Source organism: Artemia sp. Qi Xiang Cuo, chromosome 20, assembly GCF_049724085.1.
Source record: "Artemia sp. Qi Xiang Cuo chromosome 20, ASM4972408v1, whole genome shotgun sequence".
Lineage (NCBI taxonomy): Eukaryota > Metazoa > Arthropoda > Branchiopoda > Anostraca > Artemiidae > Artemia > Artemia sp. Qi Xiang Cuo.
Window position 1 is genome coordinate 11824079 of NC_142813.1, and position 17524 is coordinate 11841602.

Sequence of the window (17524 nt, forward strand, 5' to 3'; positions counted from 1 at the left end):
CCCAAAATAACTCATAGTTTACAAAAATTTTCGGATCTTCCAATCTATTTCAACACAAATTCAAAAGCAAAGAAAACAAAAATAAAAATACAGCTGAATAAAGGCAGCAACTTCAAATTCTGGCAAAAAACGAAAAAAGGAGAGAAACAGCAAAAATAAAAGAAAAAACTGACAGATTCTCCCCCTCCTCTGTAAAACATTTTTTCCTTTTTTTCAATTTTTAATTCCTATATTTTTGACTTTTTTGCCAAAATCAGATTATTTTCCCGTGCAGCGGGGTTGTACCCCCACGCAGCTTCTGAGTATACTCTTTCCTGATTTATTTTAGAAAACTAAAATATTCGGAAATAAAAATATAGTCTTAGGATCCCCCTCCCACACACAGTTTCATAAGTAGTATTTAAGTTATTCATTTCTCTTAAAATATTTTTCAGTCAAAGAAACCCATAAAACAAAAGGAGAAATAAACAAAAGAATCGTTAGAGAGTCTACAAGCCCGTACTTTAATTAGGTAGATCAAAGACAGTCAGCTGAATTTATCGACATCTTTCAGGGAACGCTCTTAACCTTGATATTGGCTAAATTAAAATCTGAATATATCACAGACCGATCAGTATGTTTAGACTGATCAATGGACTAAAGGAAGTTTCAGTAATTTTCCAGAAGTGAAAATAAAAGTGTTCTCTTGTGTAAAGATATTGATTGCCGTTGATTTTGAATTAAAATCAAGTAGTAGCAGGCATCAAGCCATGGATAATTGTAGAAAAAGCCAAGACAGGTAGTCCGAGTGAGAGAGAAGCAAATCTGGCCCTTTTTAGGATTGTATAAAAATGATGCCATTTCAATGTTTCTCATATTATGTCAAGTACCGGGGGATCAAGTTTCACTCAATGAAAAGAAAGAGATTTTAAAAATCTCTTTCACAAAAGCATTAAGCAAGCTCACTAATTAATAAGCAATCGGTGCATGCAAATTTGATTAACCCGGTTTCTTATGAGCAAAACACGGTTTAACAAAGAAACCAATTTCTTGTTTTCGTTAAGGGATCTGATTATGATTATCATGTGTCCAAAAAGCCCAGGTGATTCAATTCGTCAATGCCATCTGTTTCAAGTATTTGTGTTTAGTTCGGCAGTCTTTAATTTCACACAGCAGAGAATAAAAAAAATATTAAGGGAACTGGGAGGAGGAAAAGAATTTTCAAAAAGTCGTGACCTATCTAAATCGCTTTATCATACCGAAAAATGATAGTGTGCCAAGCTTCAAAAAACACTATAATATCATTTTCGAGAAAAAATTTACATATAAACACATTGACATACACAGAATTAATGTTCAGTTCATAACATGGATTGTATTGAGTCAGAGCCGTTCCTAGGGTTGGTGGAACCCGGAAAAAATTAATTACACTGCCCCCTTCCGAATCGAATATAAGCAAAAAAGCCGAATCAAAGTGAAAAATTTGATTAAAATAGACAACCCCCCATCCACGGCACCCGGGTCAGAAGCACCTGTCCCCCCTCACCCCCTGAACGGCTCTGATTAAGGTAAGTAACGATGTTAAACCAAAGAATAGGATACTGATAAGACAAAACTGAAGAAGAAAATCTTGAGAGACAACAGGCTTATGGCCAGTTGGAAGTTGACAAATATTTATCATTTATTAGTTGACATATATTTCACCTGTGAAATGAAAAATAGTTGTAAAATAGTTGGACAAATAGTTCACCTGCATACAACAAGGCGTCCCCAACGTTGAGAATGAAAGGAATTTAAGCATAACAACTTGAAAAACCAATATACACAATTACTGCTCCAAGAACAAACCACGGGATTCCTTCCCAGAAATCCCGGGAAACGTATACTTTAGGCTATAGTCCATTGATGAAAGTTTCATTTACCAACAAATTTCCAAAATAGCAAAATCCTTCTTCTTTTCCTATCTGATTTCTGCCATACAACGTCAATCTACTGACTATTCCTGAATAATCTGTGAGGAAGGGATGGGGTTATTAATGCAAAAAAGGGTGTGGTGATTGGCCTATTTATTTCCGAAAATCTTCAAACAATATACAAGACCGATTTAATAACGGTCTTTACACGCTCCGGGGCCTTTGGGCTTCTGTGAAATGTCAAGAGTTGGCTAAAATGCATACTGTTTGTCTACTCACCTAAACTAGAAAAAAAAAAAACATTTTTGGATGCTGGCCAATAGTCTGGGAAGCACAGGTACTGAACTCCCGATTCTCTGCCTTCCGCTGGGAGTTCAATGTGTGGTTGGGGTGAATCATCTGACGCTTCCCTTTTTTCCCCAGATTTTTCCGGGTACCCATTTTGAGCTGGACCGACTCTGGATGAGCCAGACACAACACTAACTCCAGTTCCAAACCAAACAGCCAGCAACACCAGGACTCGAACCCCTGTCCTCACGGACGCGTCAAACGCTAGGCTAGGACGGCTTGTCCACTCACAAAGAGAAAAATCTAGATGGTGGGCTTAGTTGGGTCAAGTGACCCAAACTTATGGTTACCTATAGAACAAAAGCCAGATGGAAAAAAATATGTACTATTAGATTCTCCATTCAATTTTCTTTCCAAACACTATAAGTTCTAAAGTTACAATTGCATCCCAACCACTCCCAGTATAGGATTGGATATAGCCATAGGGTACATACAAAGCTTTGTTGATTTTGTGGATTTACCATCATTGTTTGTGCTTGTTTTTCAACAACAACTGATTCATAATGCTGAAACCAAGAACTAAAAAAAGTAAAAAAAACTGTGTATAAAAGTTAAGGCTGTATCTCACTCCATTTAGGGGCGGGAGGCTGAGACGCAATAGGTACGGCAGTGATTTATGTTTGGTAAATGCATTGAGTTACGTAGCAAATAGTATGTTTTTTTTCTAACTGATTTATGCCTACATATAACCTTAACGGAAACTTTCAGGAACAAATTCAACACCTAAACTATGCTGAATCTGGCTTCATCTCCTATCTTTATGGCCTCCCATAACACCTTTTACCCAAACACCCTCTCATAGCACCCGTTAAGGGTTTTTTTCAAATTTATGCCTATGTTCTACCACATGTACTTACCTAGTCCCACCTATTCAATAAAAATTAAAAAAAAACAATCTACTTCAGGAAAACTAAAGAACTTTAAGAAAAATTTCTGAAGAAATTTGAGAAACTTTCATGGTTGACCAAATAACGCTTTGACCTTTTCATGAAATACACATTTTATTCAGTTACAATTGAGCTTTTTTGCATTGTGCCATTTTAAGTGACACTGCACAATCAGTGGCACTTATTAAACTCAAGTTAAAGTACCCATAGCACCCAAATTTGAAGATAATTAGTGTCAAATCCAAATTACAATAATTATAACATTTATGGCTTTAAAGCCAACTTCAAATTCGACCATTTTTTTTTAATAAATAAATCCATAGCTTTATGAAATGAATGGTGTATTAAAAAAACTTGCAAAATCATTAATAAGATTCAATGGCTAATGTCAGTTTATTAATACAAGTTGATTAGGACAGCGGGAGCATCCTTCCATTGTCCCAAGTTTCCTTCAATTTTTTATTACACATCAATTGATATATTCATTTTTTGACAAAAAATATCATAAATTTATCTTAATATTAACCCCGAAGTTTCCTCTTGAATAGAATAAGTACCTCCTTCCGGTTAAATTTACAATTGTGGCTTAAAATCACATTTTCTATAACTTTAACCCAGTGTCATTTGATCCATCCATACAGTTGGACCAGTCTACACCTATATTGAATTGAATTGAATTTATTTATAACCCGCTGAAATACAATGATGAACGGAGTATACCAAAAAAAGAAGAAGAAAACAAAAGCAAAAGAAAAAGAGGGATAAAGAGGGAGACAAATAAAACGAAATTAAAACTCATAGAACAATCGCACAAGCATAGTAATAAACCAGAAAATGACAGCACAAACCAATGTAACAAGCACATAGACAAGCACGAGCAAAACAAAGATAGAACTTATGGAACAAGCACACAAGCATAATAATAAACCAAATAATCATACAGTATATATAACAAACACAAAAACAGTAAACGTGAAAGACCTATTGTTTTAAAAGGGAACACCAGGGGTGTCCATTTATTCCACTATTGTAAGCTGCAATGCATCTGCCGATGACAGCATTGGGGTCAATTAGGCCGTATTTCCTATTGGCCTAAGAATTACTTGCTCAGAGGGGGAGGCCGAGAAGATATTTAGTATACCGGTAATAAATTCGTCAGAGTAGCTTTGATTCTGTTGCCGAAAAGATACGCCAAAAAGGTGCAAGGTATAAAAAATTTGGGAGTGCATACGAGTTATATAATTTAGCTAGTAGCTGGCGATTAAAACGAAGTTTATTGGAAACTATGCCACCGCAGGCACTGGACGTCCGGCGCTGGAAATGGCAAATGATAAGATCTCTAGCTGCATTTAGAGAGGTGCCACTTGGGAGGCCAATATAATTCATTTCCAATTTGGCAGCGATTAACACTTTCTCAAGATAAGCTTTAAATCCTTCGAGAATTAGGCCCCAGTTGAGTAGTTTCACCTTTGAGTTTTCAGCACTAAACTTAAGATGTATTTCTAAATTTTCTTGACTCGAAATGGAAAAATTTTTCTCAAACGCATATAGCGTTCGGCTGGGGTTAAAGACATCGTCCCCATAAGCAATAAGAGACACATCTATCCCTTCTTTGTTTTTGGAAGAAACTGCTTGAGATTGTGCGTCGAAAATACAGTTTTTAAACGAAATTGGGGATGTAAGGGCACCTTGCCTTACTCCGCGACGAACAGGTATGGTTATCTTTGTAATTATTCCATCAGGCAGATTAACAATGACAGTTAAATGATTATACATATCATACAAAGCACGAATAATACTGTTACTGACCCCGCGTTTATACAATTAAGTGAGGATATGCGCTTGAATTGTCGAATCAAAATCAAGACTGACATCTTGGCTCCCTAGAACAAGCGGCTCTACAGATTTATCAGCATCAATTAAAACTGCCGACAGTGCCGTCAGTGCATGAGCGCACCCTATTCCTTTATGGAACCCAAATTAGTGTGGGGGCACATAACATTTATCAAACAACTCAGGCATCATAAACTTCTCAAAATTTTACAAAAAGTTTTAGCTACCGTTATTGGCCAGTATGGTGAGCACTCATTTAGGGGTTTATTCTTTTTAGGGACAGGAGTAAGACGGCCAGTTGAAAACGAGGCAGGAACTATTCCTTTTGTAAACACTATTTAAAAAGTAGGGCAAGGTGAGAAAAAAGAAAAGAGGTTCCATATATTAGGTGTTTGGCGCAAACGTGATCTGTACCCCTTGAAAAAGGTTTCTTAATGTTACGAATTATATTATAAACATCCAAAACTGATATAGTAAACATTGATTTGACCCCTATCGAAAGTATATTTTCGAGTGTGACTTTAGAAGGATTTTCTATTAGTGGGTCTGGTTCAGAAAACTCTCTGGAGAAATGTTGTTCCCTTAGTTCGGGAGGGATATTAAATGACTGGTTGGACTTTTGTTTTTGTTTGTGTTTTAAATTTTTCCACTAAAGTCCTGGGTTATTAAAAATCTTTTCAGAAAAATTGGAACGAAAAGTAGTTCTATGTTTCTCTAGCTCTTTTGGAAAACGGCGTTTGGTGGATAAACGGATCTGATCTGCAACACCAGTTCTGGGACGGCCACAATCTATCCAGATACTTAGCCATAATTTGACCTTATTACAAGCCTCAACAAGTAAAAAATTCTGGGACCCGCCCTTCACTTGGGATCCAACTCGTACTTTAGTGCGAGGGACAAACTGCTTTTCTGCTTGTAGTAAAGCGTGTGAAATAAGTGACGCAAATATATTTAATTTAATATGAGTTTCATTAATTGAAGACGGAACCAAATTCTGGAAAAGCTTAAATGGTATTTTTATCTTTGCGAGAATATTATCAATACAATGCTGGTACTGGGGCATATCAATCTTATTCTATTCTACCAGTACGCCACTTAGAATCTTGGATTACCCGTGCACGGTTAAATAGAGCCATAATACTAAAAGAAAACGGCAAATGGTCAGATACTACAAAATCATTAAGTACGCTTACACTTACTGCACGACTGGCAATACTACCGGAAACAAGCAAGTGATTAAGGTTTGCACTGATCCTGAGGGATGTATATATGTGAAATCAGCAGATTTTGGTAAGAGAGCTCTTTCATTTGGATTCAGGCTAAGCAGCAGAGCCGTACGTAGATTATCAGTCGTATCAATAGGTCACAATTAAAGTCCCCCAAAAGACCCTAATGGAGGTGAGGCTCTGATTTTACTCATACATTTACCCAATTTTCTGCATGCTAGAGCAAACTTCGTTTCAGAATTTTCGTCTCTACAGTCTGTCGGCAGGTATACATTTACAATGACAGTATCACCCACTTTAACTGCAAGGAAATCGTCAGATTTTGCAAACAGTTCGGAGTTAGTATGTCTATCTATTATTTTAGCAAGTCCACCTGAGGGGCGGCCTCATTTTCTGGGCCTTTTTGCGGCTACAAAGTGGAGCACATGTGATGGCACTACATCGAGTAGTTTCATATTGTCAGCAGAGAGAAAATGTTCCTGTATGCATATGATTTCTTTTGTAAGGCAAAGTTGTTCCACCACGGCGATTTTTTCACTGAGACTACCTTTTACGTTCCATGACAAGACGCTCTTTTTAATATAAGGCTCAACCATTTCGAACAGAATGGCTTTTTGGCTTCAAAGTCTTGTTCAATGGGCAGTTAGCATGGTAGCACGTGACCAACTCTTTCATAGATACCAATTAAACTTAAGTAAATAAAATAACTAACAGCCCTCCCTTCTACTATGACCTAAAAATATAACTTTTCAACCAGTCACCAAGGCCGCATTTTTAAGTTTTGTTTATATCCCCTCCCCCAGAACAAAAGTCAGGAAACAGCCCTGCCAGTCACCACAAGAAAAATTCTCTGATTTGCTAAGGAGTTGGACCTATCCCCAGCTATATCCTATATTTCCAGCGCTAAAAATAATAACCAGACTTAAGCAGGTAAAAGGAATTTACAACACCCCTTCTAGTATAACCTAAAAATATAACTTTTGAACCAGTCACCAAGGCCGCATTTTTAAGCTTGTTTGCATCCCCCTCCTCGGAACAAAAATCAGGAAACAGCCCTGCCAGCCATCATAAGAAGAATTCTCTGATTTGCTGAAGAGTTGGACCAGTCTCCAGATGTATGCTGTATTTCCAGCGTTAAAATAACAACTGGACATAATTAGGTAAAAGGAATTTACAGCACTTCTTCTACTATAACTCAAAAATATAACTTTTAAACCAGCCACCATAAGAAAAATTCTCTGATTTGCCCAATGAGTTGGGCCTATCGTCAGCTATATGCTATATTTCCATCTTTAAAATAACAATTGGACTTCGTAAGTAAAATGAACTTACAGCACCCCCTTCCACTAATCTCCTCTTCCAGTCACCACTTGGCTTCTCAAAAACAAGCGTCTGTGGTTTGAGATGGCCATAGTCACAATTAGCTTTCAGCACCAAGTCATAGTCAAATTTGTCCTTTTTTCTCTCTGGATTCTTATAATGGATTTCAATTGGAAATTGGAAACAACCATAGCCAGCCTCTTTAATCGTATATGGAGGCTTGCGTACAGCTAAAATAACAAAAGTATTTAAGTAGAATATACCTTTAAAAGGACAATAATCAAAGAAGAAAAATACAGGAAATTATTGAGAAAATCATGAGAAATGAAACACTATTTGATTTTGATAGTAAAAACGAAACTGAAGTCTGAATAGTTTAGGGATAATCTGCAATAGGTTTAACCAGAAAGCCTACCAACTTAGGAATAAACGGAAATACCCAGCGCCGTCAATTCACGAACATTTAGAGGGGACGGGAATGTATTTGGCAAAATCTAGGAGGTAAGAGGGGTTGAAGGATTTTTTTTTCAATTTTTCACTGAAAAAACTAAACAGAATTTTTCAACAAAAATACCCCTCACAAAATGTATTTTTCAAACAGTAAAGAGAGAGGGTAAAAAATGTAGGGGACAGATCTCCTCTCCCCAACTGACATTCCCCGAAATCCCCCTAACAGATAGGTCAAAGGCATTAACCAGGCTTTAAATATTGAGTTGAAACTACTTTGCTTTAAATCAATAAAGATTTTGCTTTGACCCAAAGGGGCTGACCTTATAAGGGAGCTTGAACTGGATTTATTAGAAGTAAATACTTGTGCTGACATTGTTGGAAAATTTTTGGATTAGACCTAGGGTTTGTGAAACGTTCTTGCAGTTATATCACCCAGTATACCAACCCTCCTCCCAGGAAAAATCTAGTTTTGAGCAAAATCTCCATCTCTTTAATGCTAAATGTATTTTCATGTTAGAGCAATACTGTTTTTGTGTTCAAAGCAAACAAAACGATTTTGAATCAGGAGATTTTTATTCTTAGGGAAGGGATCTCTAGAACAATCTCTGTCTCCCCCCCCCCCCATGTTCAATTCAGAACCGTAGGTAGAATTACAAATAAAGTAAAAATAATTAGAATTAAGGTACACGTTCCCTTTGAAACAAGCAATGCCACAAACCTACAGCTGTGGTAAAAAAAAAGAAACATATGCTAATACCCCTGGATTCCTTGGTATCAGACCTATCCATTCATTAAGTCAGAATTATAATATCACTTTGACTTTATTTTTAGGGAAGGGTCTAAACTTGCTTAAAAATATATAGAAATTGTCCCCTTTTTAATGATTTTCAATTACTTTGCTTTATTTGTAACATTGTATACCTAATTTTAGAAATTTAATATGGTAGGTGGATAGAACTAAACCTCAGCTATAGAATGAAAGTAAAATTTTGTCTGTTATCAAAATGTTTGTGGCAACAAGACTGTAAGCAAGGATGGATTCAGTCCAATAGTAATCAAAATTCTAAAAAAGGAATTTTGATAACAATTGATAGAATTGACTTTGTATGCTGATTCCAAATGTATAAAGTTCAAATTTTAATGTTACCCACCAAAAGTTACGAGCCTGATATTCCTGCCTAATTTTCAAAAGAAGCAGGGGGAAATCCCCAAAAAGTCAAGTGATTTGCATTAGAGTACCATACTGTAGAGGTTTTAAGCTACTATAAAAAAAATGTGGAATTTTGTATCTTTTTTCCAGAAGAAAGACCATGGATAAATATTTATCTGTTTCTTTTGTTTTTTTCCCAAGGGTGATTGTATCAAACCAACGGTCCTATAAGATTGGGAGAGAGTTCATTTAAACGGAAATTAAAAGTTCTAGTGCCTTTTTATAAGTGACCAAAAATACTGAAGGGCAACTAGCCAAACTCCCACAGCCCCTTTCCCCCCAAAGATATCCAATCAAAATTTTAAGGTAGCTTTTTGATTCAACCTAGTTGAAAAGCCCCACAACTATGCCTCTGAAGATGGCATGACCCCCCACAGCCCCTGGGGAAAAAGCTCTAAGTTATACAATTGGCCCATTGTTTACATTTAGCATTGGTTATTGGGAAACATATGAAAGCTTTTGGAAACTTTTTCAGACCCTGTCCCTCCCGGGGGGAGGGACAAGGATTGAATTTTCTGTGGGGGATTTTCATGGGGAGAATTTTCTGAAGAGAGGAAATTTTCCTGGTGGACTTTTTCAGAGAAAATTTTACACAGGGAGAATTTTCTGGAATTCATATGAGGAATTGCTTTTATTTATCTTAATTTCTCTTTGGCTGCTCAATTTCACATGAGGTGACAATGTTCCAGGGGAATTATCCATGGAAAATTTTCAGCAGGAAGGGAATTGTCTGGGGGGATTTTCTCGCAGTAGGAAATTCCCATGGAGGGGAAGTTTTCCAGGGAAAGCTATCCATGTATGGGGGGGGGAGGGATTTCCATGATGATTTGAAAATAATCAGAAATTAAACAAATATTTTTTTCAAATGAAAGTAAGGAGAATTTTCAATGGGGAATTGTCCAGGGGAAATTTACAGTAAAGATGATATTGTCTGGGTGATGAGAAATACTCCGAGAAAAAATTCCCATGGGGGTGGGGGTTCTGGCCTGATTTGAAAAACAATCAGTAATTAAATAAACAAAAGTTTTTCCAACTGAAAGTAAGGAGCAACATTAAAACTTAAAACAAACAAAAATTATTCCATACAAAGGGGGGTTGTACCCCTCTCAGTACTTTGCTAGTGCTTTAAAAAATTCTAATTCTAAGTCAATGGCCCTTGTTTTTGAGCATTTGTTTTAAAAGAATTTTAACAAAAAGTTAGACTTAAGTGCAAAGAGGAAGGAGTTAGGGAGGACGCAGCCCCACTCGAACATGGAATAATTTCTGATCGTTTTAATTTTAATGTTGTTCCCTACCTTCAGTAGGACTTTTTTTTAATTTTATTGATATACTAAAACCATAAGAAAGCTAAAAATAACATCTTAAAATTGCACAGGAAACATAAACCTTAATAAAAAAGGAAATGAAAATTAAATTAAGAACTGAACCGAATCCAAAGCATATAGATAGTTCTAATAAAAGCCAAAGCACCCCTTCCTTACAAGAAAAAAAGGAAAGTTTTTAACCCTCAAAGTTTTGACAATGTGTAGGCTAACTACAACAGAGAAAACGAAAGTGTTTTCACAGTACAATAATCCACATGTAAATTGAAATTCTTCATCCCAGGCTCTTCCACAACCCCACTTCTCTTTACTTCACAACAATCTGCTTTTGGGTCTACAAAAAACATATATATTATGTGTTTTTGAAGTAGCCAAGCTTCAGACCAATTTCCCTGTCCACCCATGAGCAGGTGTGAAATAACACTGCATTTTCAAGTCAAAACCAACAAAAGTGTATTTGAGAGAAGGGATATTCTGATTTGGTATATAACTCATAAGCTGACATGAACAAAAATGTTTGGTCCAAATCATAAGTAAGGTAGAAACACAATAGAATTAATACAAAAAATCACTAAAAATTAAATTTATCATTGGCCTATATCCAGAGTCAACAGATGGTGCCAAAAACAGTTGAAACGCCAGTCCCCCTCCCCATCTCACAACACATTGTGTGATCCACTAAAAATTTGATTATGTGCATTAACAATAAAGAAGAGCATAACAATTTTCAAACAAATGACAAGAGCCTGAAAAAATTTATAGTACCTTTTTTCAGTTTTTTTCCGATGTCCCTCCCCCCCTATGACGGTATTTTTTCTGACCTAATAAATGACAAACAGATAACCAACAAAATTATTTCCGTTTTATCGGATTTTACAAGAAAATACAGTTATTATTATTGGATGAGGATCAGGGGGGGGGGGGGGGGTCTAGCACCTACTGAAAGCATTTCTGAGATTAAGAAGAGCCAGGGTTCCATTGATTTTAATCAATGTTTTAATCTTGTTTAATTGGCCGTATTTTTACAGCCAATTAATGAGTTGAAGAAATATTCTGGGTGGGGGGGCGCAAACCTTGTAACCTACCCATTTTACATTTATTACTTGCATTTTTAAGGCAAATTGGTAAGTCGGAAAATATATTTAAGTTTCTAGAAGAAATAGTCTCTTTACCGGTATTTTTACGGCCAATTAATGAGTCAAAGAAATATTCTGGGTGGGGGATGCAAACCTTGAAACCTACCCATTTTCCTCGCCTTTGGATGCACCATTTTGCATGCCTCAAAATGAAGTTTTGAGTTCTTTTCAGTTTGAATTTCGGTTTTAATTTAGAATGAAAAATATATGGTTCTTTTTCATTAAAAAACTTAAAGGCAGTACTAAAATACCGAATAAATTTAAAAGGGACATAAATATATAAATACAAGTTCAACATAAATGTAAAAGGGACATAAATATATAAATATAAGTTCAACATAAATATAAAAGGGAAATAAGTACATAAATATAAGTTCATCATAAACGTAAAAGGGACATAAATATATAAATATAAGTTCAACATAAATGTAAAAGGGACATAAATATATAAATATAAGTTCAACATAAATGTAAAAGGGACATAGAAATATAAATGTAAGTTCAACATAAATGTAAAATAGACATAAATATATAAATATAAGTTCAACATAAATGTAAAAGGGAAACTTACTCCTTATTGGATTGGGAAAATCCTTATGAAGGTTAAACACAACCTTTTCAATGAACTTTTCAATTGGCGCATCATCTTTTCCACGAACATAGACTTCCCAATCATGAGTCATTCCATTTTGACTAACTTCACTTTTCAGGATAGATCTATGACCAAGTTCAATTACCACAGCCAAACTCTATTGAGAAAAACCAATGTTTAGTAAAATAAAAACATACATAAAAACATATATAGCTATATATACATATATATATATATATATATATATATATATATATATATACGAGGGACGTTCAATAAGTTCATAGAACAGAACACTTAGAAATGACGAAATAAGTTCTAACCCTGCATGCATGCTTATATAGGTAAATAATATTCATAGCCTGAAAACTGTTCATTTTGCTTTGTCCTTTCAAGTATAAGAAGACTCCAAAGTCATTGAATCACTGTAGAAATGGATTCTTCACTGATCGAGTACAGAGCAGTGATCAAATTCCTTGACAAAGAAGGTACTTTGGCTTTAGAAATCACAGATCCATTGGCCAAGGTGTACCAGCAAGATGCTCCGAAGCATTCCATGGTCACCAAATAGGCCGCAGAGTTCAAGCAGGGCCGTCAATCCCTGGAAGACGACCCAAGGTCCGGTCAACCTTAGGAAGTGACGACCCCGGAGGTCATCCGGCGTGTGGAAGACCTTGTGATGGCTGATCGTCGTTTAAAGGTAAAAGAAGTTGCAACCGAAGTTGGCATTTCTGAAGGGAGCGTTTTCAACATTCTTCACGACCATCTTCATTTCTCCAAAGTGTCTGCCAGATGGGTGCCTCGAAATCTTCAAGTTCAAGATCGACAGCAGCAGATACAGCTCAGTTCATAACTTCTTGAGCTCTACAGGCGATACCCAGAAGACTTCCATTTGCGACTTGTAACTGGAGACGAGACCTGGGTACACCACTGGGACCCTGAGAGCAAGATCGCCTGCATGCAGTGGAAACACAGTGACTCGCTGCCTCCAAGGAAGTTTCAGACCCAGTCCTCTGCAGGCAAGGTGATGGCATCAGTCTTCTGGGATTCAAAAGGTCTCCTGCTAATCGACTACTTGCCCAGAAGGTCTACCAGCACTGGTGCCTATTACTTGGATCTGATGGCTAAGTTGCGCCAGACAATCAAGACAAAGAGGCAAGGAATGCTGACTTGTGGTGTTCTCCTTCTTCATGACAATGCGCTGGTGCACAAGAGCCGCGTGGCACAAGCCACAATCAATCAGATGGGCTTCAAACAGTTGGCTCACCCAACCTACAGTCCGGATCTGGCCCCCCGGATCTGGCCCCAAGCGACTTCCACCTGTTTTGTGCCATGAAGTCTGACCTTCGTGGAAAGCGTTTTGATGACAATGAGGAGCTGATATCTGCCGTGGATCAGTGGTTCAATTCTCAGTCACAAGACTTATTCCATGCTGGAATTGCGGCACTTGAGAATCGGTGGTCTAAGTGTGTTGAAGTTAGGGGAGACTATATTGAAAAGTAGTGATGGTTTTGTTTTTATGAAATAAAGTTTTGTATGCAGTTCTACAAACTTTTTGAATACCCCTCGCATATATATATATATATATATATATATATATATATATATATATATATATATATATATATATATATATATATATATATATATATATATATATATATATATATATATATATATATATGAGTTCAAATAGGGATAGGTACTTTTATTAGGTAGTGAAAAACATATAAAAGTTTGGGATCTTCATGCCACTTTATGTACATTTAGGCAAAGTTAAAGAACTCAACACTTTGAATGAACCCTCTAAGTCAATGGACCAGAAACTTTTTTTATTTACTATACATTAAAATATGAATATGTACTTTTATTATGCAGTGAAAAACATACATAAGTTTTGGATTTTTGTAATAAAAAGGGGATCTTTGTAAATTTTTTTTTATCATTTTCATTAAAAATTCAATGTACATTTAGGCAATGTTAAAGAACTCAACAATATAAATGAACCCTCTAAGCCAATGGACCAGAAACTTTTTTTTATTTACTATACATTATAAATTTATTAATACTAATTAACATGAATACTAATTATTTTGTTAGAGATTTCAATAACAATAAAAAGGTTCTTTATAAGGAACAACAAGAACAAGGAACCAACTGTATCATAAGCCTGGTGAATGGCATAAGCAAGATGTCAGTGTGTTCACCAACTGTTGACAGCTTCAAAGCCAGTCTCAACAAATATTGGGTGACCAAACTATGGCTCTAACCAAAGTTAGGGCCCTTTCTAAAGCTTAGTTCTAACCAAACCTAATCAAAATTGGGATGCAAATTATGCAAATGTTTTTTTTTTTTGTACTATTAAACAAACAAAATCAGAATTCTATGTTTCAACACACACACACACACACATATATATATATATATATATATATATATATATATATATATATATATATATATATATATATATATATACTATTTTTATAAGTGAGCAATAATTACATATTTATGCATTAATTAATTTATTTTTTCTTGAAAATCGCTCCATATTTTTTGGGAGAAATTGGCAGTCTGGATATTCTGGCCTAAAAAACAATCTAGACAGGTCAGAAGTTTAAGATTATTTGTTAAGAGCCTTAATTTTAGAAGAAAAAATTATGTGAGTGATGTCATTTTTATACAGTGTTGCAATGATGTTGTCACACTTGTCTGGAAAATTTGAAGGTTTTCATGCATGGCAAAGTTTAAAATAAATTGCTTAAAGAGCAAGAAACTGGTAATTGCAAAAATATTTGTATATATTTTGACAAGGAATTGCAACACTTCAAAAATCTTCAAAAAGAAAACCAAAAGTTTGAAGCATAGTTAATGCAGAGTGCCATCTCATACTGTTTTCATTTCATGGTCATTACAAAAATTTCAAAGTAAAAGAAAACATGTCTATAAATGTTGTTATTCTAAAAAACAAGAAAAAAAAGTGACTTACATATACCAATTCAGGGTATATATTTGCACATTAGGGGGGGAGGGGGGTAAAATTTCTTTCTGCTGCAAATGAGAGATAAGTTTTAACTTTACTGCCAACCCTCCTCCCCTAATTGGTAAATATATACCCTGAATTGGTATATATATGGGTGGGGGTAAAATTCATTTGTAGCAAACTACTACTACTACTACTAACAACTCACCGCAGCACCAAGCTGCTTGAGGTCAACACAGCTACGCACGCTCCTCCTCCACCCCAATCTATTCAAAGCCTCCCTTTTTACACCCACCCAAGATGTTCCCATTTTCTTTAAATCTTTCTTTATGACGTCCTCCCACCCCAAACGGGGACGACCTGCTTTCCGTTTAGCCCAAGATAGTTGGCCAAAAAGAACAATCTTTGGCAATCTGTCATCCTTCATCCACACAACGTGCCCTAGCCACCTCAACCTTTCTTTCATTATAGCCCTAGAGAGCCGTATTGAACCACATTTTTCGTATAGCCTTTTGTTTGAAATACAGTCAGTCAGCCGGGTACCCAGAACAATCTTTAAGCAATTTCTCTGGAAAACATCTAGCAAATCTTCATCCGCTTTTTGGAGCGTCCATGCTTTAGAGCCATATTTGACCACTGTCATCACTGTAGCTTCTAATATTCTATTCTTGGTTTGCAGACTTATCTTCCTATTCTTCCAGACTGTTTTTAACTGTGAAAAAAAAAAAAAAACCCTGAGCCTTGGCTATTCTATATTTAACATTTTCACTGCTCCCACCATCTACTAATAATATTACCAACGTAAGTGAAGCTGCCCACCTGATATATCTTTTGATTACCCAACATCACCTTTTCATCTTCACTTATTCCTAGCCTTAGTGACTTAGTCTTCCTAACATTAATTTTCAAACCAATTCTTGCACCCTGAACTCGCAAAACCTATAAAACTTCATTCATTTTGCTCACACTTTCATCTAGGATGCTTAAATCATCAGCCTAATTCAAGCCCAGGAGACTTTTTCCTCCCAATTTGATTCCGTGGTCTCCCATTGCCTTTCCTGTGCTTCTTAAGACAAATCCATCAAAATAATCCATACAAAGGGAGATAAAACACAACCCTGCTTAACTCCTGATTTAATACAAAACCAACTGCTAACCTCATTTCCTACCTTAACCACAGCAGTGTTATTCTCGTAAAAAACACTAATCCCTTTAATGTATTTGTCTGGTATACCATACAAGGATAAAACCTTTACTAAAGCTCATCTATCAACAGAATCAAACGCTTGCTCATAATCTATGAAACTGAGGACCAAAGGTGTTTAAAAACTCAGGCACTTCTCAATTATTAGCCTAAGAGTGAAAATTTGGTCGACACATCATCTACCTTTTCTAAAACCGCACTGCTTTTCTCTTAAAACTTTGTATACGGCATCTCTCAGTCTAAAAATTATCATATTACTAAGTAATTTACTACCTACAGAGACCAGACTAATGCCTCGATAATTACCACACTCACTTTTTATCACCTTTCTTATAAAGTGGCTTAATTAAGGTTTTCCTAAAATCGTTAGGTACTTCTCTTTTTTCAAAAATCACATTCATAATCTTCAGTAACTTATTTCTAAGCTTCATAGCCATCATTTTTAAGAAACTCATTTACCATCTACTCAGCACTTGGAGCCTTATTATTTTTTAATCCTTTTAGTACTGTTGATAATTCCTCCCCACAAAAAACAAATCTTCCTTCAAATCCAAGGTATCACAAACTTTTTTATTTTCCTCTATATATTTTTCTGCAACTCTATGTCGGTTAAGCAAATTCTCAAAATATTCAGCCCATCTCTCTTTTATTTTTTCCTTATCAGTAATTGTGGCCCCATTCCTCTCTTTAATTAGGCCAGGTCCGGATTGACCACTATCTCTAAATTTGATAAAATGCCACTGCAATATGTTCCCGTTATATCGTCTAGCTGCATCTTCCAGATCCTCGGTAATTTTATCCATGGCCTCCACTTCACACTCCCTTAATTCATATTTTAAAGCTTTCTCCACTTTCTTTACATTCTTTTGTCACTCATCTATCACTCAAATAATTCTTGTACAAGTCCTATCTCCTTTCTATTAAACATATAGCTTTTTAACTAATATTCTTAGCTGCAGTTCTAGCCTTCTTCCCTAAGACACCTTCAGCAACTTCACAACTTATTTTTCTAAAATTATTCTAACCATCTTCCACATTATCAAATTTTAAACTCTGAAGTTTAGTATTCAACTGTCCCTGAAAGTTTCTCTCAAATGCTCATCCTGGAGTCTACCAACATC

General features: G+C 35.8%; 1 protein-coding gene across 1 annotated transcript in view; it reads right to left on the reverse strand.

Annotated features, from left to right (window-relative positions):
• The window catches only part of LOC148939871 (uncharacterized), a 43566-nt gene that overhangs the window by 12823 nt on the left and 13219 nt on the right, over window positions 1-17524 (reverse strand). Inside the window, exons 2-3 of the mRNA XM_089105994.1 lie at window positions 12196-12373; window positions 7519-7736 (exon numbers count right to left, since the gene is read on the reverse strand). Of these exons, the coding sequence (XP_088962120.1) occupies window positions 7519-7736; window positions 12196-12373 (396 nt within the window). The remainder of the gene's footprint in view (window positions 1-7518; window positions 7737-12195; window positions 12374-17524) is intronic.